Raw genomic sequence first — 25,401 nt, forward strand, 5'->3', positions numbered from 1 at the left:
AGCAGTCTGTATCTCAAGTTTGTCACTGTGTTATTTTGTTCAGGTAAATAAAATACACATATTTATAACCCTATTTTAATTTTTAGATGGAGGAAGAACCTTTTAATCCTGATTATATTGAAGTAGACCGGGTTTTAGAAGTCTCCTTTTGTGAAGATAAAGACACTGGAGAGGTATAATTTGAAAAAAAAAACACATATAAATCAAGGGCTGAGAAACTAACATTTATATACACTGATATGTACATGACCCACATATATATTTATTTTCAAATAATTAGCTCTGAGCTATAGAAATAAAATGTAGGACAGAATAAATAGGTGAATAACAAATTTAATATTCAGAACATGAAGAACTGAGCAGTAGGAAAGAAAAAAGAAAAAGGAAGGGGAAAGGAAGCTCAATGCATCTCAATGAAGATTTATACTCAGAAATTATACGTGAGAGCCCTGATGGTTGAGTGGATAACCCATGTAATTTCCCTCCCCTCTGCAGCATGTTACTTACTATTTAGTAAAATGGTGCTCCTTGCCATATGAAGACAGCACTTGGGAATTGAAAGAAGATGTAGACCAAGGAAAAATAGAAGAATTTGAACAGCTGCAAGCTTTAAAACTTGATTCAAGACGATTGGTAAGATAACTAGAGATAACTAACCATTCTACTGAGAAATACTACTAGAAATAGTATCATGAGGTTCTTTTGAGTTGCAAAAAGCCATCTCAGCTCCTTCAGATAAATAAAACATAAAAGCTCTTGTCTGGTCTCTGATGTTGAGGATAAGACAAGGAATGGGTTGGCTTGAATTGGATTAGATTGGATTGTAAGACCCTGAAAGTCAGTCAGTCAGTCAGTCAGTCTCTCTCTCTCTCTCTCTCTCTCTCTCTCTCTCTCTCTCTCTCTCCTCTCTCTCTCTCCATGATGAAAACAAAAACTCAGACTAATTTCTTACAAGTTATTTCATGCAAATGTGCATATTTCAGCAGCTGTATTTCAGAAGCTAGTCTACAGTGTCCCAGATTTACAGGGATATATTCTCCATAGCCGTTCCGTTCCCCCATACATTCTTTCCTTTTTAAAAAAAATTAAGTGGATAATTTCAAAGACCTTTCATTTTGTATTTTATTTCCAAGGATCGCCCTCCACCTAATTCATGGAAGAAAATAGAACAGTCCAGGGAATATAAAAATGGCAACCAACTCAGGGAATACCAATTAGAAGGTCTCAACTGGCTTCTTTTCAATTGGTACAACAGGTATGTTCTCTATACCAGTCAAAGTAATGTTGATCTTATAGCTGCTTCTAAAGTAAGTTGAAGTATTCCTGGTTTGTAACACGGTCAGATGCACCAAAAATAACAAGATGGGATATGATTAAAATTAGTACACACAGGATCAGATTGAGGGGCGTCTTATTGTGAGGCATAGGAAGCAATCAAGGGAAGCCCACAAAAATGTTCTTTTAGTCAGGTCTTACTATCTCTGAAGTCTTTCCAGCCATTTTTGCAGCACAAATTTATCCCTACTTTTTAATTGCAGTTAATAAGTACCCTTCAAAATCTAGCATAGATATTTTATTCTAACAAATCTACTCTCTAGTCCAGTCTAATGAAGAAAAGGATTAAGGGTGACCTGACAGCAGCCTTCCAATATTTGAAGGGCTGTCAGAGAGAAGAGGGGTCAACCTATTCTCCAAAGCAGCAGAAGGTAAGGGCAAGAAATAATGGGTGTCATCACTGAAGAGAGATCCAACCTGGCACTAATAGTGAGAACAATGAACTCTTGGAGTGCTTGGCTCAAGAACTTGTGGGTGCTCCATTCCTGGAGGTCTTTAAGAAGAGATTGGTCAGCCTTTTATCTGGGATTGTATAGAGTTTCCTCCTTGAGCAGGGAGTTGGCTTAGAAGACCTCCAAGCTCCCTTCCACCTGTTATTCTGTATTCTGTATATATTCCACTTGATGGCCCTACCAACAAGTGCACTTGTGTTTTCAGACAAAACTGCATTTTAGCAGATGAAATGGGCCTTGGCAAAACCATCCAGTCGATAACATTCCTCTATGAAATCCTTCTGAATGGCATAAGAGGACCCTTCTTGATCATTGCTCCCCTTTCAACCATCACCAACTGGGAGAGGGAGTTCCGCACCTGGGCCGATCTGAATGTTGTCGTCTATCACGGAAGCATGATTAGCAGGCAAATGATACAGCGCTATGAGATGTATTTCAGGGATTCGCAGGTAATTTTCTGCACGGAATTCTACGTCGTAATAAACATGGCAAGTGGGTGTATATGTATTGCATAGCGTGGGGGTCTCCAAACCTGGCAACTTTTAAGATTTGTAGACTTCAACTCCCAGCATGGCTGGCTGAGGAATTCTAGGAGTTGAAGCCCACAAGTCTTACAGTCTACAAACTGGTTTCTTTCTCTTGCATACCAGTTTATTAACCACATATGTGCTGCAAAAGAGACCGGTTTTGGCATGTAAATTTTGATACAGTTCTTCATCAGAGGGCAACCTCATTTAAAAAGCTTCCCCACTCATCCAGCCATTAACTTCACTAGCAGATGCAGTGAAAAATGAGAAGTTTGCAATAAGGTTGCAAACTGTGTTTTGCTTTCATTTATATTCTCCCAGGGCCGCATCATTAGGGATACCTACAAGTTTCAGGCCATTATCACCACTTTCGAAATGATTCTTGGGGGTTGTCCCGAACTCAATGCAATTGAATGGCGTTGTGTTATCATTGATGAAGCACACCGATTGAAGAATAGAAACTGCAAACTTCTGGAGGGACTCAAACTCATGAATCTTGTGAGTATTTAGTTTGCAATGTAATGAGATATGACTCATATCAAGAAAGATGAATACACAACGGAAAGTAGAATGCTAAACTCCAAATCAAGGGATACATTGCATTCTTAGCTTGAGTTGGTGGCTTTATTGTTGCTCACTTCTTCACATCAGGTCCTTTGGGAGCAGAAATGCTCATGAGTTGAATTTACACATGCTCAAGATATTTATTGTTATTTTGCAACTTATAAATCAAGAAGGGATGTGTGTTTCTACCTGCTTAACTTTATTTTTAACTTTGCCTCTATGTAACTATAATAATACCGTGCATGAATCTCTATGTTTGCAATATAGCCTAGATTCTCTTGACCTTTAAACTCATTAAAACATCTTTGTTTTCTATTACATGCCATTTGTTTTGTTGCTCAAAAGGTGTTTTGTGGTCATTGGCGTAAAATGAAATTACTTAAAATCAAAAGGTTACTAAAGTAACTATTTATAAATTGGCATATGTGTAAACCTATATGTGTAAATATGTATAAATTGGCTTGCGAGGATAAAACATGAATGGTTGCAGGAATCGGATATGTCTAGTTTAATGAAAAGAAGGACTAGGGGAGACATGATAGCAGTCTTCCAATATTTGAGGGCTGCCAGAGAGAGGAGGGAGTAAAGCTATGCTCCAAAGCAACTGAAGGCAGGACAAGAAGCAATGTTATTCCAACTCTGTTATTCTCTTATTCTATATTTTTCTCTTATCATTCCTGTTACACTGAAATACGATTTATAACTTCCTGTCAATGTACTTTGCATACGTTTTTAGGAGCATAAGGTGCTATTGACTGGCACACCACTGCAAAATACTGTAGAAGAATTATTCAGCCTTCTTCACTTCCTTGAACCTCTGCGATTCCCAGCTGAATCTACATTCATGCAGGAATTTGGAGACCTTAAAACAGAGGAACAGGTAGGAATTTTTTGTGTTACATCTTTAAGATTCACATTGAGGCACATTCAGAAACTAGAATATAACCAGTTACCCATTCCAGTAGGCAGTACATTAATTTATTTCATGGCCTCCCCAGCACACTTTATAGAATGTCACAGTTATTCAGGAATTCTACTACTTTTAATTTCTTGCGGTGGTTGTTTAATTTCAGTTGTATAAATATAAAAATCATGGGTAGAAAATGTGAGTTTTATATGTGCAGAATCCTACTTTCTTACATAGTTTGTGGCAAATGAATATATTGCCGGGTTCAAAAAGCTACATCAGCCCCACCTGTAGGGAGAACAAATGTAGAAGAGTTGGCTTTCACTGTGTCCCTTTAAATAGCAAAATTTTGCAACCGACAATATCCAGATTTCCTTTCAGTTTCAGTAAATGATTTGCCAAGAATTTTGCAGGCTCTTGCAATACAGCTAATCCTCAACCTGTAACTACAATCGAGCCCAAAATGTCTGTTGCCAAGTGAGATATTTGTTAAATGAATTTTGTCCCATTTTATGACCTTTCTTGACACATTTCATAAGCGAATCACTGCAGTTGTTAAGCTGGTGACACGGTCGTTAAGTGAATCTAACTTCCTCATAGACTTTGCTTGTCAAGAGGTCACAAAAGGGGATCACATGATCCCGGGACCCTGCAGCCATCATGAATATGAGCCAGTTGCCAAGCATCTGAATTTTGATCACATGACCATGGGGAGGCTGCAATGGTCGTAAGTCTAAAAATCGGTCATAAAATCACTTTTTTCAGGGCTGCTGTAACTTTGAATGATCACTAAATGAACTGTTGTAAGTCGAGGACTACCTGTATGTGGAACCAATTGCCTGAATGTTTAGCTCTCTTTTTCCTGTGATGTGTTATCCATAGATGGCAGTCATGGAACTTACCCTTCAAAATTCTATTTTCTATATCTAATAATTTTTTTAAAAAAATAATAATAAAAGATGATTCTGTGATTCTTACCAAAAAGTGACATCAAGCAGCCTTTTTAGCTTTGAGCCTCGAAGCAGCCTTGCGTAGTAACTGAACGGTTTGTTAATTCTAGTTCTTTGGCTTTCAGTTAGTTGTTTATGTTTTATGTAGGTGCAAAAGTTGCAAGCTATTCTGAAACCGATGATGCTAAGAAGGCTGAAAGAAGATGTAGAGAAGAAATTGGCTCCCAAGCAGGAAACCATAATTGAAGTGGAGTTAACAAATATCCAGAAGAAATACTATCGAGCTATTTTAGAGAAAAACTTTGCATTTTTGTCCAAAGGGGCAGGGCAAGCTAACGTGCCCAACTTAGTTAATACCATGATGGAACTCAGGAAATGCTGCAATCACCCATATCTCATCAAAGGTAGGTATATTTTGAAACAAACAAAACTCTTTTTTAATTTACTTTAGGCCTTGTTCATAGTGAGGTTGTCACCGCTGACTTTAGAATTAGGATCAATTTTTTAAAGAAAGACTCCTTGAGAATCCAGTTGTTTCCAACCCACTTAAAACTTATGCTTTTGTATAACATTATTATATGTTTTTAAGTTGAAAACATAACAGCAGCGATTCACCTGACAATTTGCAGGTGCATGCAAAGCATTCATAAAAGCATCAGGGGATGGTGACCAGCAGTATATATTTCCTTGTGCTAATCGTGGAGGATTTATTGCTCTGTTTATGATATGTGCTTCTTACCAATCCAGACCAAAATTGTATAATATTTCTGTGCTTGGAAACAAAAGAAGAACGCAAATTGTTTTTTTCTGCTTCTCCTGAACACAGGAGCTGAGGAAAAAATCTTAGGAGAATTTAGGGAAACCTATAGTCCGAGTGCTCCTGATTTTCACCTACAAGCAATGATCCAGTCTGCTGGGAAACTAGTCCTCATTGATAAACTTCTTCCAAAAATGAAAGCGGGAGGCCACAAGGTGCTTATCTTTTCTCAGATGGTCCGCTGCCTTGATATCCTGGAAGATTACTTAATACATAAAAGGTGAGCTTTCCACATTGCAAACACCCATGTAGAGCTCACCATAAGTGCTTTTCCATGCACTTGGTTAATGTGCTGAGCTGTGCATGAATATTCAGCTGTTGATTTCCTCTCAATGTTAGTGTTTTTCAACCTTGACAGCTTGAAGGTGTATGGATTTCAGCACCCGTAGCTTGAGCTGACAAACCTACTGATTCTTAGATACGAAATCTTAGATATTTGATCTGTTGAAGTCTTAACTCTAATACTAACAGGGCTTTCTTTGTATTGCTTCCTTTTGTTTTTTACACTTCAAAGGTATCTGTATGAGCGAATCGATGGGCGAGTGAGAGGAAACTTACGTCAGGCTGCCATCGATCGATTCAGCAAACCGGATTCTGACCGGTTTGTTTTCCTTCTCTGTACCAGAGCTGGCGGATTAGGCATAAATTTAACAGCAGCTGACACTTGTATAATTTTCGATTCAGACTGGAATCCTCAGAATGATTTGCAGGTATATAACGTGTCAGTTTTAATCGTGTTATAGGAAATTTACTGAATTGGATCTTTTTGATGGGTTTGGATGTCGTGTCTCCTTAGGCTCAAGCTCGTTGTCATAGGATTGGCCAAAACAAGGCAGTGAAAGTCTACAGGCTGATCACAAGAAACTCCTACGAGAGAGAAATGTTTGACAGAGCCAGCCTAAAGCTCGGCTTAGATAAAGCTGTCTTGCAGAGCATGAGCGGCCGAGAAAACAGCGTTGGCGGTGTAGGTACCCCTTTTGTTTCCTTACAAAAACTAGAAGCACAAAACGGAAAGGAAGGAAAAGTATTGGTTAAAGATAAAAAGATGGTTAGAAGAAATGACAGCACAACAAACAGATTTAAAACCAGAATAGTTCTTACTAGGTATACTACCGGGGAAACACAACAAAAGAATTATATACTTAATATTACATGTAATAACGGCAGCGAGAATTATGTACGCACAAAACTGGAAAAACAAAAGTATACATGATATAAAAGTATCAAAAGTATATAGATGAAAATGTAATTAAAAAATACTAGACTGCTGAACTAGACAAGTTAACGATGAAAATTAAGGATAAAGAGGAAACAGTATTATTTAACATGGGACTTACTTTATAAATGGTTAGAAAACAGAAGCAAAAGTTAGTAAATTCATCATTAAGGATGATTAATAAAATAGAAGTACAATTATATAATATATATATATATATATATATATATATATATATATATATATATATATATATATATATATATATATATATATAAAACTATAAGTAATATTATCATAGGAGTACATTTGATTAAATTGTATAGAGCAGCTAGAAGTGAAGATTGTATTGTATATATTATGAAATAATGGCTATAACTGGTGTATGATATTAGGTGTACTCAAAAGAGATTTGATACAGACAGTACACTGTCATTGCAGAAATGTATAATTAAAGGGAAATGTATAATTAAAAAATAATATTTTAAAAAAATGGAAAGGAAGAAAAAGTGCTTTTCCCCCCCAACCAATTTCCAGAGGAAATCTTTAATCGCGAAGCCTCATAGCCTCTCATTTTTTTGTTCTCTTTATTTTCATTACCATTCATTCATTTTGCAACAAACTTGAGTTAGAAAGTCGACTATCTTAAAGAGAGAACATTTTTGTGGCGATGTTGCATTCCGTCCTTAGATGTCTGACTTAAAGGAGAGCTTGCAAAATACAGCTTGGAATTTCTTAAAACTGCGCATCTATTTAAATAAGAAACCATGGGTGGGTTTTATTTCTAGTGGCACAGCTAAAAAGCCCTATATTGGTATTCCTCGACTTACAACCATTCATTTAGTGACCAATCAAAGTTACAACGGCACTGAAAAAAAGTAACTTATGACCATTTTCATGCTTACAACTGTTGCAGCATCCCCATGGTCATGTGATCCAAATTGAGACGGTTGGAAACTGACTCAAATTTATTGACAGTTTCAATATCTGAGATCATGTGATCCCCTTTTGCAACCTTTTGACAAGCCAGATTCACTTCACCCCTGTTAGTAACTTAACTGCATTGATTCACTTAACAACCATGACAAGAATGCTTGTAAAACAGTGCAAAATTCACTTAACAACTTTCTCACTTAGCAACATAAATTTCGGGCTCAGTTGTGGTCGTAAGTCAAGGACTATCTATATTAAAATATACCAGAATAACCTAATGTTTTGGAATATTTACGATAAAGGTAGAAAGAAATTGTTTTTATTAAATGACATGTATGATTAAAGAAGAAGCATTTTTTGTTATGCATGAGTAAACAAAATTATTTTTCTTGCTCTTTTAAATGTACCCAAATTCTATTTCTTCAGATCCAGCAACTTTCCAAAAAGGAAATTGAAGACTTGCTTCGAAGAGGTGCGTATGGCGCCATTATGGATGAAGAGGATGAAGGCTCTAAGTTCTGTGAAGAAGATATTGATCAAATCTTGCAACGCCGCACAAAAACAATCACAATTGAATCTGAAGGGAGGGGCTCTACTTTCGCTAAGGTAGTTACAAACTGTTCAGCAAGTATAAAATGTGCCTTTTTCACAGGGCACTAAGGAAATTCTGAGAGCTCAGAACTGCCCTGACGTTCTTAAAAGATGTACAAAATGTTTTGTTTTGAATTGCTTTGAGCACAGAATGGGTTGTTTTGAATATTTTGGTAGTATTTAAGCTCAAGAACACTCTGTTGAGCTTAAAATTTCCCAAATGTTTGGAACTGTCTGTTTTGTTTTCAAACCCCTAGAGCTTCACTCAGAATGGGAAAAACTTTATGCTAAGAAAAAAGAGATGTTACCTCTAAATAATTCTGTGTGGCTAATTTGAATCCACTAAAAAATACTTATTTACATTTGTATCATGTGTAACAGTTGATAAAGTATCTGATCCTGCAAAAGGAATTCATTCCTAGCATTAAGATACAATCTTGCCTAATTCGCCCTTCCTTAAAAAGAATTAGTATATTATAGTGCTTTACTGTTTATTATTTCAGGCTAGTTTTGTTGCATCTGGAAACAGAACAGATATTTCATTAGATGACCCCAACTTCTGGCAGAAATGGGCCAAAAAAGCTGAAATAGACATAGATGCCATCAGTGGTAGAGTAAGTATATTTTCAATTAAATTTACGAGTGTATTTTCTGGGTGACCATGGCCAACTTTTTAGAAAATAAATTATAATAGCTTTGAGCATTTTTTTATGGATAATAGTATTCTGTGTGGAATATGGTGAAATACTACAATTATATGCATATTTTGTTTATAAAACCGTCTGAAAGACACTGGACTTTATGGATCTTTTGAAGAGCCAGGCAGGTTTAAGGGAAAGGCATGGATTAATTATCCTGGTTTATCCTGGTTTTTAAGGTATGGATTAATTATCCTGGCTCTTGTAGTACTCTTTATATAACCATCAAGCTTTGGAAATTTGAGCTTTGGGAACCTGTCTGCCTTAATCTGCAGAGATTTTTCAAATGCACATTTATTTATATTATGCAGAATAGCTTGGTTATTGACACCCCAAGAATTAGGAAGCAAACAAGACCTTTTAATGCTACGAAAGATGAACTCGCTGAGTTGTCTGACATTGAAAGTGAAGGAGAGGATAAACCAAAACTCCGGAGACCTTGTGATCGCTCCAGTGGATATGGGAGAACAGAATGCTTTAGGGTTGAAAAAAACCTGCTAGTTTATGGGTAAGATTTTTTTTTCTTTTGCTCTGGAATAGTATAAGAAAAATGTGCCTTTTAAAAAGAATATTGTCTCACTTTACCCTATTTTTTCTGATGTTTGTGGTTCCGATAATGTAATTTAACAAAATAACGTAGTGTTTTGTAAGAGTAGATTGTACTGATCACAAAACTTTTATCATTCAGCAAATACTGAAATCAAGCTATATGGTCCTTGGTCATAGACCAAAAGAAATCCAGTTCATATTGTAAGGTAGAACGCATAGAATTTAAATAGTTTAAAATGTTCCATATAACAGTTATTCAGATCTTTGCCTCCTTAATGGCATTCTAATGAGTGATTGACAACCTGAATTGCCAATCCTGTCATCTATTTATAGTAATGAAGGAATCCAGAATATGCATTTAATTAAGAAAACTGGGAGTTAACGCATAAAAAGTCATCTGAAGTATGTTGCTTTTGTTTCAAATGTTCAAAATTAAAATAAAATAGGTGGGGTCGTTGGAGAGAAATTTTATCGCATGGGCGCTTCAAGAGGCAGCTAAACGAACAAGATGTGGAGATAATTTGCCGAGCCCTCCTAGCATATTGCCTTGTCCATTATAGAGGAGATGAAAAGATTAAAAGTTTTATCTGGGATCTTATTACACCGACTGAGAATGGGCAGACTCGAGAATTACAGAATCACTTAGGTAAGCCTCTTTTGTAGGATATTACTGTTAGCAAGCAAGCAAACAAAAAGCTCTTTTTAAAACAAGAATTTATTATTCAAACGTGATTCTAATAAGCTATAATTCAAAATGTAAGTTCCTGCCTTCTATTCTTCTTTGGCCTAGGTTTGTCAGCCCCCGTCCCCAGGGGCAGAAAAGGAAAGAAAGTTAAGACCCAAACAAGCACATTTGATATACATAAAGCCGAGTGGCTTCGCAAGTACAATCCGGAACATTTGTTGCAAGATGATGGGTATAAAAAGCACATAAAACACCACTGTAATAAGTAAGTGGCACTGTAAACCTTGGAATATTATAAAAAGTAATTGTGAATGAGATTTAAAATATATCTTCTAGAAATATAAACAAATCATTTTGCTAAACCTAATGAGTTCATGTTGACTTTTTTTAATGAACAGGTAAGTTTTAATGGTAATGATTTTGTTACCATTACCAGCCTTCTCCGTGTGCAAGTATATCTTGAAAGGGCGCTAAATGCCTAAGAGAAGGAGAGAGAGATTTAGGATACACCTGTATCTTTTGGGAGAAATATTCTACTCATTCAAGGCTTGTTTTCAATTCCCAGTTTGGAGGCAGTTAATAAAATTTCATACTGCCATATATTGTCTTAAAACATTAGCAGAGAGCATTATATAGGCAGAAGCTCTTGCATTTTTATATTTTCAAAAGTGGTCCATTCATTTTCTGGATTTGGTTTAACTTCTCCCTTCAGGCTTTTGGGGTATGTCTCAAAACATCTTGACTTTATGTTCAACTATTTAAGTTTAAATGAAACACACCAAGATCAAATTATATTTTAAGGATTTTTTTTAAAGGCAATCTAGAATCTTGCCAGGAAAAATGAACCGAAATTGTGTGGTGTTAGTGGATAAATCATCATAGGATGTTGTTGGTCATATTTTATGGTCATTGTTGGTCATATTTTCATACATATTTTAAATTAAGAACTCTTTCAAATAAAAACTATCTGAATGTTTCAAACAGCTTTATATTTATCTTTACGTGCATATTCAGGGTTTTACTTCGAGTTAGAATGCTATATTACTTGAAGCAAGAAGTCATTGGTAATGAATTCCAGAAAGTTTTTGAAGGAGTTGATTCCAGGTAAACGATATTAAGTTTGTTTCTTTTATTCCTTGGTCAAAATTAAGTAATGTTAGTAGCTTTTGAATTAAGATGAGCTTTAACAGACTTTTTGACGCTTTTAAATTAAAATTTAATTACTTATATATATATTGTACACCTTTCTGTGTTGCATGGAAGTTTATATCTCATGATGGGAAGACTTAACACCTGCTTTCTGGCTAAACCTTTCAGTGAAATTGATATTTGGGTCCCGGAACCAGACCACTCTGAAGTGCCAGCTGAATGGTGGGATACGGAAGCCGATAAATCTCTGTTGATAGGTGTTTTTAAACATGGTAAGCCGTAAGGACCTTATCTGCTTGCTTGCTTGCTTGTTTGCCTTTTGGTGAACTTCGTCTTGAAGGCTATATTCAGAATACATTTCTTTCCAGGTTATGAAAAATACAACACGATTAGAGCCGATGCTGCCCTTTGCTTCTTGGAAAGAGTGGGGAAGCCAGATGATAAGGCCGTGGCTGCAGAGCAGAGAGCAAATGATTATATGGACGGGTATGAATTTATAAACTTCTTTTGGAAGCCAGTTGCCATTTTTCGCACCCATGCAAATACTACACCCAGTTAGTAATTTGATTCATGGAGAATATTGTCTCACTGATTTATGATATACTTTGGAAAGCAGAAGATTTCAGGACCATAATCAGTTCCTCACACGGTTATGATAATTCGAGATTTAGGTGTAACTTCAGCAAGTGGTCTTTCTCAATGAACACAGTTTCAGGAACAGAGATATTGGATGATTAGACTCAAGTTCTTTGGTAGTACTTGCTTTTTCTTACAAATAAGCTCATTTCATCATTCTCATTATTTTTTAGTAATTAAATGATAGTTATTCAATTTCATATCATTTACACATCTGTGTTGAATGTGTTTCTTAGGGACGTAGAAGACCCAGAATACAAACCAGCCCCAGCCTTGTTTAAAGATGATATGGAGGTAACACATTTTCACTTCATCATTCATTTGTTTCTTTACAGTTTGGGCAAATATGTTTGAATCTGGACGGGGAGGAGCAGGTTAAAGCTTAATCCAAGCAAGACAGAATGGCTCTGGGTTTGCAAGCTGTCCAACTGCAAAGAGACTCCAAATTTAATTCTGGATGGGGTTATGCCCCCTCCCCAGTACTGAGTTAGCTTATAACTCCTACTGGATTCACAACTCCTACTTGAGTGGCTATTACAGCTAGGAGGCCCTTTTCATTGCTTCACCTGATGTGACAGTTGTGACCTATCCTAGAATGGGAGTCTTTGCTCACAGTCGCTCTCGGTTGGACTACTTCAGTGTGATCCCCTTGGTGCTGCCACTGAAGAGTATGCACAATTACAATTGGTCCAGAATAAAAGCAGTCCAAGTAGCTATGGACTCTTCTTATTACTACCACACACCAATGGTGTGGAAGCCTCACTGGTTACTTGCCATCTTTCAGGTGCAAATCAAGACGCTGGTTGCACATTTAAAGTTCTTCATAGTTCAAGGCCTGAACATCTGTGGGAGTGCCTTCTCCCAATAACATTTGCCAGCCAAATGAATCAGATAAAAAGGGCTGATTTTTCCCCTCCTCTGGGACAATATTTTCCCCAATGTTCCTCTCAGTTCTGACTGGAGTCGCCTATAAACCCTGTAAATGAGTACAGTAAATACATTTTATACGGTTCTCATGCTTACCCTAGGCTACATATTTGTCTTGATTAACTGTATTATTTACTATTACATTCATTGTTGTATTTGGTTATATTTGGTGAACTGTATTAATTACAATTGCATTCGTTTCATGTGATGCAATTTTTCTTTTGTATAGAGAAATCATGAGTTTTGTACAGAGAGATCACAAGTTTATGTTTAAATGAGACTCATCAGTCATCCATAGTTAACTTTTAAGTCGCTGCTGCTTTTGGTGTGTTGAGTCAACTTCAAAATATGGCATATATTGCAACTGAATTGTGCTTCTGTTCATTTTGCATTCTGAATGTTATTTCTTAGGATGATGCCTCATCGCCTGGGGATCTTGTAATAGGAGATGGAGGTAAAATCTCACAGTTTTAACTTTCTACTTCAACAATTGTGCTTCTGAAATGCAACCTTCCGTTTTGTTTGATACTTAACATGGTAAACCAACACCAATTTTTACAGTCATCTTTCTCAATTATAGATGGTCAGATGATTGAGGGAGACAAGCTTTACTGGCCAACTCAGTCTGCCTTAACAACACGGTTGCGTCGTCTCATAACAGCATATCAGCGTACCAGTAAGAGCAGGCAATGCCAGCCGATTCAAGCACCATTTTCTGTCCAGGCTTGCGTGATGCCATCTGCCTTTGAAGAAACTGTTTTAAATCCAAAAGTGGCTGCCAAAATTGAAAGGCAGCAAAGGTAGGCTACGATTATTGCAGATCTCAAAAAGTCTCCTGATGTCTCCATGGTATTCTGGGAAAATGGTTCGTTTGCAATCAGTGTTCCCCTTTGCCCTTCCACCTAGGTGGACAAGAAGAGAAGAAGCTGATTTCTACAGAGTGGTGTCTACTTTTGGCGTAGTATTTGATCCAGACAGAGCCCAGTTTGACTGGACAAAATTTCGAGCGATGGCGAGGCTGCATAAAAAAACGGACGAAAGTTTAGAGAAATATCTGTATGCGTTCATGGCCATGTGCAGGAGAGTCTGTCGCCTACCTTCAAAAGATGGTGGGTTGCTTATAATACTTTCCTTCTCCCCCGCCTCCCCCCCCCCCAAAAAAAAGAAAGAAAAACTGATTTAGGAGCAATACAACCATAAAACACTTACCTGAAAAGTTGCCCGAGGACAGAAATCCTACATCAGGAAATACATGTTTTGATATATTGTAATGTTTAGAAATTCTTCCCCCAAGAAAACTGGTAGCTCCTAGATTTGTTTTACCTTAGTAGATAGCATTAAGTCTTCCCTGAAAGAAAAAGAGATTGGGGGGGAGGGGGGGAATAGATAAACAACACTTTCTTAAAAAATAAAGCACATTTAATGTCCCAGATTCCAACTGAACTTAGAAGACAAGTCATAATTCTTTTTGTGTGTTTCCTGTGCAGACTTTGTGGATTCAAACCTTTTCATCCAGCCAATCACAGAAGAGCGTGCATCTCGAACCTTATACCGTATCGAGCTCCTCAGAAAGGTACGAGAGCAAGCTGTCCGTCATCCTCAGCTCTGTGAGCGATTAAAACTTTGTCAGCCAAATCCAGACTTGCCCGTTTGGTGGGAATGTGGGACCCATGATTGGGATTTGTTGGTTGGTGCCGCGAAACACGGAGTTAGCAGGACAGATTACCACATCCTCCGCGATCCTGAACTCTCCTTTATGTCAGCTCAGAGGAACTACAGTCACAGCAAAGCGGCCCTTCCAAGGACTTCTACTCCTCTCTTGCAACAGTACCAGATGGCGCTGTCAGCCTCTCCTCTCATGCCTCAAGCCAGGCTGCCAGACGCCAAGGGGAACGTGCTGGAGGACACAAAACCTAAGGACGAAAACCACAAGGAACCTCATTCTTCAGACGAAGAGCCCATGTCTACTGAAAACGTGCAGTTGGGAGTGAAGGCAGAGCCGTCGAGCCCAAAGAGTGGCTCACCCTCACATGCTGCAGACCCCAAGCCTGTTCCGAAGGCAGAGCACGACAGGCGCATGGTGGCAGCGAGGACCGAACCCTTAACGCTAAATACTGCCTCCAAAAAGCCGAGATCTGAAAAGAGAGGATCAGACTCTAGCTCTGATTCAGACTCCGATTCAGAGAGATCGTCCTGTTCTTCCAGATCATCTTCATCTTCATCGTCGTCTTCTTCCTCTTGCTCTCGTTCCAGATCAGGGTCCAGCTCTTCATCTTCTTCATCTTGTTCTTCAGCATCATCGTCCTCCTCTTCCTCTTCTTCCTCGTCTTCCTCTTCCTCCTCTTCCTCTTCGTCGGAAGAGAGTGACAGTGATGAAGAAGAGGCACAAAAGAGACGTAAGTGCCTTTTTTAAAAAAACTCGGAAGCTGATTCAGAGAAAGACATAAACTACTTGTCACAGATTTTCAGATAGTGTGTTTTAGAAAATCAAACTGGGGGGAAATTAATCTTGCTTAAGAATAAGGAAAACGTTTGATATAGTCTGTATCCCTGTTTTTAGAACAGAACGAGAATTCTCTTTTGATATAAGGTAGTCCCTTTAATTCACATGAAAATTTGTACATTTTCTATATATGGATATAGAAATGCATCTTTAAAAATTGCAACGTGAGATCCAGAAAGCTTCACAATCAGAAGAATATCTGCATTGGAACTTCATAGTGTTTGTGAAAGAGAAAATAAGTTCCAAATCAGTCCAGACAAAATCCTTATGCTCACGGTGTATATAATCTCTTTGCAAAACAAAGAATCCTCTTATGAAGTCATCTTTCTTCCAGTAGAGTGATTTTTACTCTTTAAAAATAACTTTTATAGAGCAAAAAAGATTAGGTAATTATGTATTTACAAAGACAATATATTAGTAGCTAGTTAATAATTTTTTATGGTTCTATCCAGTAAGAAAAAATTAAGTATGGAGCTAAAATTTTCTGATATAATCACCCAGCAATTTATGCCGCTAAGCCACATTCTACTTTCCTAGATGACTTGCAAAAGAAATTGGTAGAATGTTTTGTAGCTAGAAGGAAACATTCATCAGTGCAATTTAATCTCCTTTCTTGAATGTTCCCATGCCCATTTTGATGTGATGATCAGATTCTCAAATTTTTTCTTATCATTGTGATATTGTTTGTGTATAGCAGGACAGGCATCGTTTGTCCTTTGATTTAAAAAAATGGTGCTACTGTTATTATTGTCCTGCATCTCAAGCCGATTCTTCCTAACTTAATTTCCCTCATCTGTCATGCAATATTCATTTACAAAATAGTCCTTGACTTATCACCTCAATCGGCACCAGAAGCTCAGTCACTGAGCAAGGTGGTCATTGTCACCTCGCTTCATGTCCTGGTTATTAAGCAATCTCACAGGTTGTTAAGCAGATGGAGTGTCAGATAAGGAGCATGAGGGGTGCTTCTCCTGCAAGGCCTGGCCCTGGTGCTACCACTGAGAAATGCCATTCATTCAGTGTTAGGTGGTGGGCATGGCTTGGTGGTCATGTTATTGGCTGGATGTGGCCAACTCAGTATCATTCACATCGAGGCACGCATCTCCTCGCCTGGCCTCTCATGACTCTGGGGATGCTGCAACAGTCGTAAGTGTGAAAAAGGGTCATAAGTCACTTTTTTCAGTGCCATTGTAACTTTGAATGGTCCCTCCACACAAGCAAAGTACCAGCAAAGGAGTGTGAAAAAACTCCAGAGAAGTTCCAGAGGCAGGAAGTCTAGTCCTGCCAAGAATGTAATAAGGGTTAATGGAGAGGCAGAATGTTTCCTTCCTGCCTTCCTTACAGGATTAGACCAGTAATTTCTTCTAACAACCGGTTCTCCGAACTGCTTAGAATGTTAACAACTGGTTCTAGCAAATAGGTGCCAACCGGTAGAATCCCACCCCTGACCTGGGCGAATCTCCATAGACCCGTAATGGCAAACCTATAGCAGAGCCATTTGTGCGGGCACGCGAGCCCCAGCCAAACTTACCTGCACTGCGCATGCATGCGGCTCCCAGCTGATTTTCAGCCAATATGAGACCTTTTTCGGCCTCCCAGAGGCTCGAGGGGAGCCTCTGCAGCCTTTGGAGGCTGAAAAACAGGCCCGTTTCATCACTTCCGGTATTTCCAGAAAAATGCCTCAAACGGACCAAAAATCAGCTGGGAGGCGCATGCATGTGCAGTGCAAGTAAAAGGGTGGCGGGGGGCATCTCATGTGCGCATGCACAGGGGGTGTGGGAGGGCCACAGGCACTGCCTTCTGGGTGCTGGCATGCAAGCGCGTGCCCACAAGCACACGCGCAATTTTCAGCACAGGAGCCCAAAAAGGTTAGCCGCTGCTGCCATAGACATTGAGGACTATTTGTATGTCTTTCACAATTCGGTGGCAGGAAGTGCTAGGAAGCTTTGTTGTGTAATTGTGCCCCTCAAGCCTCTGCACAGCCAGAAGGGCATGTATTGTTACTGATTATCCAACGTTTCCTCCAGGGGAAGGAACGCCTCACTTGAAAGCATACGATGAAGAAAGTGTGGCTTCTATAAGCACCATGCAAGATGAAACCCAGGACAGTTTCCAAATGAATAATGGAACACCAAATTCTAATTGTATCTTACACGGTGGATATATGTTAGCTGCTTCCTACTGGCCCAAGGTAAAGTTGTAACCAACTGCTTACTGTCATGAAATGGAGATTAAAACATTTTCACTTCAGGTTAAAAATCGTGTGACTTTTTGTAGTTTGAAAAAAGAAAATAACAGAGTCGGATAGCACCTTGGAGGTCTTCTAGACCAGGGGGAAACAGGATAGCAGTGTTCTAATATTTGAGGGGCTGCCACAGAGAGGAGGAAGGGGTCAAAGCTCCTGAAGGCCAGACAAGGAACAGTGGATGGAAACTGATCAAGGAGAGATTCAACCTAGATATAAGGAGGAACTTTCAGATGAAACCAATGGAACAGAAGTTGTGGGAGCTTCATCCTCGGAAGCCTTCAAGAAGAGACTGGAGTGCCATCTATCAGAAATGGCGTAGGGTCTCCTGCTTGGGCAGTGGGTTGGACTAGATGATCTACAAGGTCCCTTCCAATTCCGTTAATCTGTACCTAATCTGTATCTAGTCCAAGCAGGAAAACCTATCACATTTCAGACAAATGGTTATTAGCAACATTTGTGTGCTTTCGTCCCTTTGACTGGGTACACTCTGTAATCTCTCTTTAGGGTAGTTTTGTGGTACAACAGGAAAGAAATTCCCCTAAATTGATCAGAGCCCTTTCTCTTTCTCTTGACCGTTACGCACCGATTGCTTTGCAAGCCGCGTTAATCCTGAGAGAGAGGATTTCTAAAATTTCTAAGGCGCCTCCTGTTTGTTTTTAGGATCGGGTAATGATTAACCGCCTGGATAGCATTTGCCAAACAGTCCTGAAAGGCAAATGGCCTTTGGCAAGGAGGAATTACGAGAGCAATCCGGTGGCTTCCTTCTACACCACCAAGCTTCTGGACAGCCCAGGTGCCGCTGCAGATTACAGCGAGCCCGGCCTCCCAACTCCCCCAAGCGCGGACGTTAAAGAAGAAAGCGACCAGTCAGCACAGATGTCAAAGGTGAAGAAGCATGTGCAGGAAAAGGAGTTTACAGTGAAAATCAATGACGTATGTTTATTTTTATTGCCCTAGGACCTGATTGCGATTGCGGTGTGCAGCATGCTTTACCTACAAGTGGCTGCCTGCTCTCAATCTTACTTCCTCGGCATAAATACTTGCGGGTATTTTGGAGCAGCAATTTTGAAGCATTTTTTTTTTCCTTCCCCTCTTGTCTCTCTCTTTTGAGTATCTCGTTTTCAAAAACCTGGCAACCCCATGGCATCATTTCTTGCTCTTTTGCAGTCTTTGCTGATGACTTGCTTCCTTGAATGGCCTTTCTCAGTGCTTTTTTCTGGCGCCTGTAATTACTTTCCCAAAGTATGGCATTTTTTATCTTAGAATTATCTTTTTTATTTTTAAAAAGGGGGGGCGGGAGTTTTTGATTAATTACGATTTCAAATTCTCAAACCGTCAGAATCATTTCCATAGCTCCTTAGGTTTCTGCACACTGGAGTTAGCAGGTAACACACATGATGAATTAATTCAACCTCTTTCCAGCTTGGTCTCTGTGATATCTATGGATTTCCACTTTTGATGCACGTTCATAGAAGTTATCTAATAACGCATTTGATATTGAAAACTTGGCTCAATGCAGTTGTTCAGACAGGCAGTCCTTGACTTACAACCACAAGCTGAGCTCAAAATTTCTGTTCCTAAGCGAGGGAAGTTCTTAAGTCAACCACGGCAGGCGTTAAGCTAGCAAGCGCGGTTGTTACGTGAATTGGGCTTCCCTGTTGGCTTTGCTTCTCAGGAGGTCACAGAAGGGGGGACCACGTGACTCACGATACACTGGAAGTATCGTAAATACACGCCAGTTGCCAAGCGCCTGAATTTTGATCCTGTGATGGGATGCTGCAGTGGTCATAAGCGTAAAAAAAGGTCCTAAGTCACTTTTTTCAATGCCATTGTAACTTTGAACGGTCACTAAATTAATGGTTTTAAGCCGAGGACTACCTGTATTGTCACGTGGGGATGGGTTGAGGGGGCCTGGATATAAAAATCTGCATGTAAATCCCGAGGAGCAAAAAAAAATCCTTCCTTCTTCCCAACGAAATCGGCTAACTCTTAATATTTCCTCAACAGGAAGGTGGTTTGAAATTAATTTTTCAGAAGCAGGGCCTTTGCCAAAAAAGGCCATTTGAAAGCGAAGATGGCCTGTTAGGGCAGCAACAGTACCTCGCCAGGCTACATGAGCTCCAGAATGCTTCGGAGACCAGCCTTGCCAATTTCCCGAAATCTTTGCCAGAGTCGGGTAAGGTCCAAAGCTATCAGGAAAGGGATGAAATGGTGGTTGTAACTTTTTATGGCTGTATTTTACAGTAGTTTCATAGGATATGAAGTCGTGAAAGGACACTTCGGAAAGCTCAGCGGAGTCATAAGCTCTGATAACTTTAAAGTACTTCGTAGCATTTTGAAAAGCCCCACAAAGATTCACTGGTTTTTCGTAGAAAGTTTCAGGCCATATAAAGTGCTGCATGTTCTTCCTCCTCTCTCTCTCTGTCTCTCTCTCTCTCTCTCCTCTTTCTTCTCTTTCTCCTCTCTCTCTCTCTTTCCTCTCTTCTCTCTCCCTCCTCCTCTCCTCTCTCCTTCTCACTTTCTTCCTTTCCCTCTCTTTCTCTCTCTCTTTCTCTCTGTCTGTCTGTCTCTCTCACGCGCACACACACACACACACACACACACACACAGAATACCAAAGGTGGGGGACTGGTGCGATGGAACTTCAGTGTTATTACGAATAGCCAACTAATGGATTTATTATCTCTGTGGCTATCAGTGCTACTTTGGTGTCAAGGCTAATCTTCCTTCAAACTTTCTCAGCTTCTTTCATGTGGCCAGCCACCAACCTGCCTTGTACTTCCTTATGATTTTTTTTAAAAAATGGGTGACAGCAAAGTTACTTTCTCTCTCTCTCTCTCTCTCTCTCTCTCTTTTTATGTAACTACCAGTGTACGTAGCACTATATGAGTCAGCATACTTGTAAAATAACTGACACAGAAAAACAGGTGAAAACCATATCACCGAGACAGCCAGAGTATTGTCAGTGTTGAAAAGATCCTTGGTGTGGCTAAACCTGTTGACATGTATTCCCTTCTCCCACGTCCCAATCCCTGCAACAACAACAAAACAGTGATAAGAGGCACCAAATCACTCTACCCCATAACAGCTATTCAATTTGTGTGTGTGTGTGTGTGTGTGTGTGTGTTCTGCCAAGCCTGGCACCCCAGAAAGTAACTGGAAAAATGAAAGCTGATTCTGCAAGTAATTTTTGAAAATGTTAATTTTAAATTCAGATTTATATTTTTGCTTCCTTAGTAACCCTGCAGCAGTCACATAATTCTGGAAAAAGGCTGAGATGATAACAATAATTTTCAGGAAAAAATGCTACCCTTGAATTTCTATGTTTTAGACAACTGCTTGCCAAATCAATTGCACAGCCCGATTTTTCTTGCCATCATAGATTCTGTCTGGAAGTTTGATCAGTTTTGTTTTTCTTTCAGCTGATAATTGTATGTTCCATTTCATTAGGAACCTCTAAGCAGTCGAACGCTTGTGCAAATGGAGTAATTACCAGCGATCAGCCAGCCGTGAAAAAGAGGAGAGGAAGAAGAAAAAATGTGGAAGGAGTTGATATCTTATTTTTAAACAGAAGCAAAACACCTAACCACGTGAGTAAATCGAGGCTGGTATTTGAAGCCAATTGGAAATGTTAAATTTGAGGGCTTTGGCATCCTAAGACTGACCAGAAGGAATTTGGGAATATGCCACATAACTAACATGTCATATTAATTTTGGCATTAGCCCTTAGAAACAAACAACATGCCTCATCCTCAACTTTGGATTTGTCTTGTTTGTGTGGGTGTGCTTGTGAAGGAGATTTTTACATTTGCAGAACTAAAAAAAAACGAGCGTGTAATTGCAAAGTGCCTTTCCTCGTGTTTATAACCTATTTATTTTCTTCCAGGTTTGTCACAGTGTTAATACCCCTCAGGTTGGTCTAGGCATAATGCCCCCTCTTCCGTTTGCACCATCGCAAGGCCTGTGTGATGTGGAAAGCCCTGTTCCAGTTATTAATTTAAAAGATGGCACAAGGCTGGCGGGCGACGATGCCCCTAAGAGAAAAGATTTGGAAAAATGGCTCAATGAACATCCTGACTATGTCGAAGATTTAGGAGCCTTTATCCCCGTGAGTAGTTTTATTGGTGTGATGGAAAGGAGTGTCTTTTTTTCTTCTGCACGTCTGGTGCGGTCTTTGAATTTATCCTGCCTTCTGTGCGATTCACATCTTTCAATGTAGATTTTTAATTGTGAGCAAGTATAGACGTAATTGGTTTTGCCTGTTCGGAACTATTTAACTTACGAAATTCAATATCAACCGAGTTATGCTGCATAAATACTCTGCATTTAAGTCTCGGTGGAATCCATGGGATTTGGTTCCATCCTGCCACCTGGAAATACTTGGAAACAGATTTGAGAGCATTTAGTGACCCATTATTATTATTTTTAATTCTTGAATAACAGAAAATGCAGCTTCACGAAGGAAGACCAAAACAAAAAAGGCACCGTTGCCGCAACCCTAATAAGCTGGACATCAATAGCCTTACTGGGGAAGAACGCGTTCAGCTGATAAACAGAAGAAATGCTAGAAAGGTAATTGCTTTGCTACAGTGATCATACCAGCACAAATAGTTGCTAGGCTCTTTCAATACAGGTCGTCCTCGACTTACTATCGAAATTGAGCCCCAAATTTCTGTTGGCTAAGTGAGACATTTGTTAAGTGAGTTTTGCTCCGTTTTACAACTTTTCTTGCCATGGTTAAGCAAATCACTGCAGTTGTTCATTGTTCAGTGAATCTGTCTCTTCCATTGACTTTGTCAGAAGGTCACAAAAGGGGATCACATGGGACATTGCAACTGTCATAAGTCCATGCCAGTTGCCAAGTGCCTGAATTTTGACCATGTGATCCACTGGATGTTGCAGTGATCGTAAGTGTGAAAAGCAGAGAGAAGTTGCTTTTTTCCGGGGCTGATGTAACTTCGCGAACGCTCACTAAATGAATTATTGTTAAGTCAAGGACTACCTGAACTGAGAAATTTCCTTCTCGTTCCTGTTACAGGTAGGTGGTGCCTTCGCTCCTCCTCTGAAAGATCTCTGCAGATTCCTGAAGGAAAATTCCGAATATGGTGTAGCTCCTGAATGGGCAGATGTTGTTAAGCAGTCGGTGAGTATAATAATGAATAGATGTTCCCGCAGCTAAATTAACTGAATCATTGAAAAGCCTTTTTTAAAAAAATAAATTTTATTAAGTTTTCAAATTTTTAAAACATAAAATAAAACTGTATACATTGTTATCAACATCAAGACATCTTTTGCATCTCCTCACATTTTTCAATATATGTATTTACTTATTCCTTTACTATTACATCTTACTCTTGCTATAAACAATATATTTTATCCTTACACATCAATCTTCTCCATGGTATATTTACATATATATTTTTAAAAGCCTTTTTTTTAAAGGTGGTTGGGAAAACCCAAAAATCTTGAGCCTTACTTGCTCTGCTGATAAAAGCAACCAACAGCCATAAAAAAAAAATTAGGTCTTAAATTGTCGGACTTGGAAATGACATTGACTTTTCTTGAAGATTCCCGAGATAATGAATGTAACTTTGTATTAGCTTAGTGTTGCTTATTTCACTTTATAAGGGTGTTGCACCAAATCGTGATGCAGAGCAGACAATGGCACGGGATAAAATTATTCAATTCTTTTTCCCACTCCCCACCAGGGGTTTCTTCCAGAAAGCATGTTCGACCGCATTCTCACAGGACCTGTCGTTCGAGAAGAAGTCAGCAGGAGAGGAAGACGGCCGAAAAGTGAGATTGCCAAGGCCACGGCTTCGGCAACGCCAGCAGCCAATGTTCCAGTCGCCCCTTTGCTGACCAACGGGCTACTCCCAGGGGTGGATCTCTCAGCCCTGCAGGCCTTACAGCAAAACCTGCAAAACTTTCAGTCGTTACAGGTGACCACGGGTTTAATGGGAATATCTGCCGGTCTGAACACGGCGGGTGACGCAAAAAACATGGCCGCCGTCTTTCCCATGTTACTTTCAGGAATGGCTGGTTTACCAAATTTGCTCGGCATGCGAGGACTCCTAACCAAGTCTACTGAACCTGCTTGCGAGGAGAAGAAAGGGCAGGACTTTAGAGAGCTGGACGGAAAGCAAGAGAGGACAGAAAGCTCCCGTGCACATAATGGTGGAGAAAACTCCGTCTCGGGTTCTCCTTCGACCTCCTCGGCAGCCAGCACCACGGCCAGCTCCTTAGCTCTTAACCCTTTACTCTTGTCCAATATACTTTACCCAGGAATGCTTCTCACGCCAGGCCTTAATCTCCATATCCCAGCTTTGTCCCAGTCGAATATTTTTGATGTACAGAACAGTGAAAATCATGGCACAGGCTTCACCAAGCCTCTGGGAGAGAGGGAAGAAAATTCCAGGGCTCCAGATGAAGAAGGCGGCAAGGGGGAAACTGAGCCGAGCTCTCGCACCGGAAACAGCACAGACGAAGCTTCGGAGAAGGCAGACGCGTCTTCTGGCTGTGACAGTACGTCCTCCTCCTCGGACGATTCAGACTCCAGCGATGAAGACTGATTCTTCCCCCATCACCCCACACCACCCCCAGACTCTGCACTTAAATTATAAACTGGTTTTCAAGTTGTTCTTTCATTATTTTGTTGTAAATAACACAGTGTTGCGTGAGTGCATCAGTAATTTACTGACCGAACATTTCAGTATTGTTTTAGAAGTGCAAACTGCTTTCAAAAAAAAAAAACATTTTGCATGTAATATTTCTCGAGGTTCCTTTAGTTCCTGAAATTCTGTGTACTATCAAAATATACACAACGGTGTAAAAATAAGAAGAAGAAAAATTACAGGAAAAAGGCATTATAATTTTGGGTTGTGGGAGGAGTAATTTTTTTAAAAGAAAGCTAAGTAAGAGCTGTATATTTAATATATTTGCGGTGAACACAGTTCTTTATGCGCATTATTGATTTAATCTGAATATAGTTTTACAGCCTCCTTGACACTTATAATTTACAGATCAAAACTCAGCAATAATTTGGGCAGCTAATGAATGTCATGAAAGCTGTAGAATCTACATCACCATCCATTGCTTTAATTCTATGGAAATGATCTGGTGTTATAATGCACTGTTGATGTTCCCAGTTCAGGTACAACTCTGTGTGAAATAATAAAAAAAAAAAAAAGTTTCCCATTCAGCCAATGAAATTGGCTACTTGTTACCTCAGCTGAGTTAGTTTAGAAAGTTTACATTGGTTTCTCTGCTTGTTTTCCTATATGCTTCGCTTTTTCAAAAGCCTCCTGCGTGTGTTAAAATTTGGCAAGGGAAGTTTATTATTACCAGTTGCACTCTTTTTACTTCTAGCAAAGGGAAAGCTTTTATTTAAATTATCCCTTTCCTGTCTTCAGCACCATGGGTACTGATTTTAAGTTTCGCTCCATCTGCAGCCTTCGTGTTGTTGAGGCGCCATCTCCACATGTGGAAATAACTCAGAAGTGCCACTCTAAACACTGCATAATACTTCAAGGATCTACTCAGATCCTTGCCAAGTTAATACTGTTCGCTTTGTTTGTCCAAGTTTCTATTTCGTCTTTGTCGTGTAACCTCTTGTAGTTACCAGTTCATAATGGTAAGGGGAAATGTAGACATTTTAAAATCTCACATTTTTACAGGCTTGAGAAATATACGTGCATGCATATGTGCGTATATA

At 39.3% G+C, this 25,401-nt stretch overlaps 1 protein-coding gene across 6 annotated transcripts in view; it reads left to right on the top strand.

Moving 5' to 3' along the window:
* CHD9 (chromodomain helicase DNA binding protein 9) overlaps positions 1-24,484 on the top strand; it is a 47,996-nt gene extending 23,512 nt beyond the window's left edge. For 3 of the 6 annotated variants that reach the window (XM_026714041.2, XM_026714045.2, XM_026714047.2), the window contains 31 exons: positions 87-173; positions 496-633; positions 1,134-1,255; positions 1,993-2,236; positions 2,636-2,812; positions 3,615-3,758; positions 4,884-5,139; positions 5,562-5,772; positions 6,067-6,262; positions 6,349-6,516; positions 8,128-8,307; positions 8,796-8,906; positions 9,302-9,498; positions 9,986-10,185; positions 10,330-10,489; positions 11,239-11,328; positions 11,542-11,645; positions 11,742-11,859; positions 12,246-12,303; positions 13,348-13,390; positions 13,517-13,736; positions 13,843-14,045; positions 14,424-15,332; positions 17,467-17,630; positions 18,348-18,620; positions 19,695-19,863; positions 21,138-21,277; positions 21,574-21,795; positions 22,131-22,259; positions 22,726-22,830; positions 23,396-24,484. In XM_026714041.2, the coding sequence (XP_026569826.1) occupies positions 87-173; positions 496-633; positions 1,134-1,255; positions 1,993-2,236; positions 2,636-2,812; positions 3,615-3,758; positions 4,884-5,139; positions 5,562-5,772; positions 6,067-6,262; positions 6,349-6,516; positions 8,128-8,307; positions 8,796-8,906; positions 9,302-9,498; positions 9,986-10,185; positions 10,330-10,489; positions 11,239-11,328; positions 11,542-11,645; positions 11,742-11,859; positions 12,246-12,303; positions 13,348-13,390; positions 13,517-13,736; positions 13,843-14,045; positions 14,424-15,332; positions 17,467-17,630; positions 18,348-18,620; positions 19,695-19,863; positions 21,138-21,277; positions 21,574-21,795; positions 22,131-22,259; positions 22,726-22,830; positions 23,396-24,259 (6,402 nt within the window). In that variant the 3' untranslated portion in view covers positions 24,260-24,484. The remainder of the gene's footprint in view (positions 1-86; positions 174-495; positions 634-1,133; positions 1,256-1,992; positions 2,237-2,635; positions 2,813-3,614; positions 3,759-4,883; positions 5,140-5,561; positions 5,773-6,066; positions 6,263-6,348; positions 6,517-8,127; positions 8,308-8,795; positions 8,907-9,301; positions 9,499-9,985; positions 10,186-10,329; positions 10,490-11,238; positions 11,329-11,541; positions 11,646-11,741; positions 11,860-12,245; positions 12,304-13,347; positions 13,391-13,516; positions 13,737-13,842; positions 14,046-14,423; positions 15,333-17,466; positions 17,631-18,347; positions 18,621-19,694; positions 19,864-21,137; positions 21,278-21,573; positions 21,796-22,130; positions 22,260-22,725; positions 22,831-23,395) is intronic. The other 3 variants (XM_026714043.2, XM_026714046.2, XM_026714044.2) reach the window with 2 other exon arrangements.
* Positions 24,485-25,401: the final 917 nt, after the last annotated feature.

This window comes from Pseudonaja textilis, chromosome 11 (genome assembly GCF_049901715.1).
Source record: "Pseudonaja textilis isolate UNSWEBS1 chromosome 11, rPseTex1.2, whole genome shotgun sequence".
Classification (NCBI taxonomy): domain Eukaryota; kingdom Metazoa; phylum Chordata; class Lepidosauria; order Squamata; family Elapidae; genus Pseudonaja; species Pseudonaja textilis.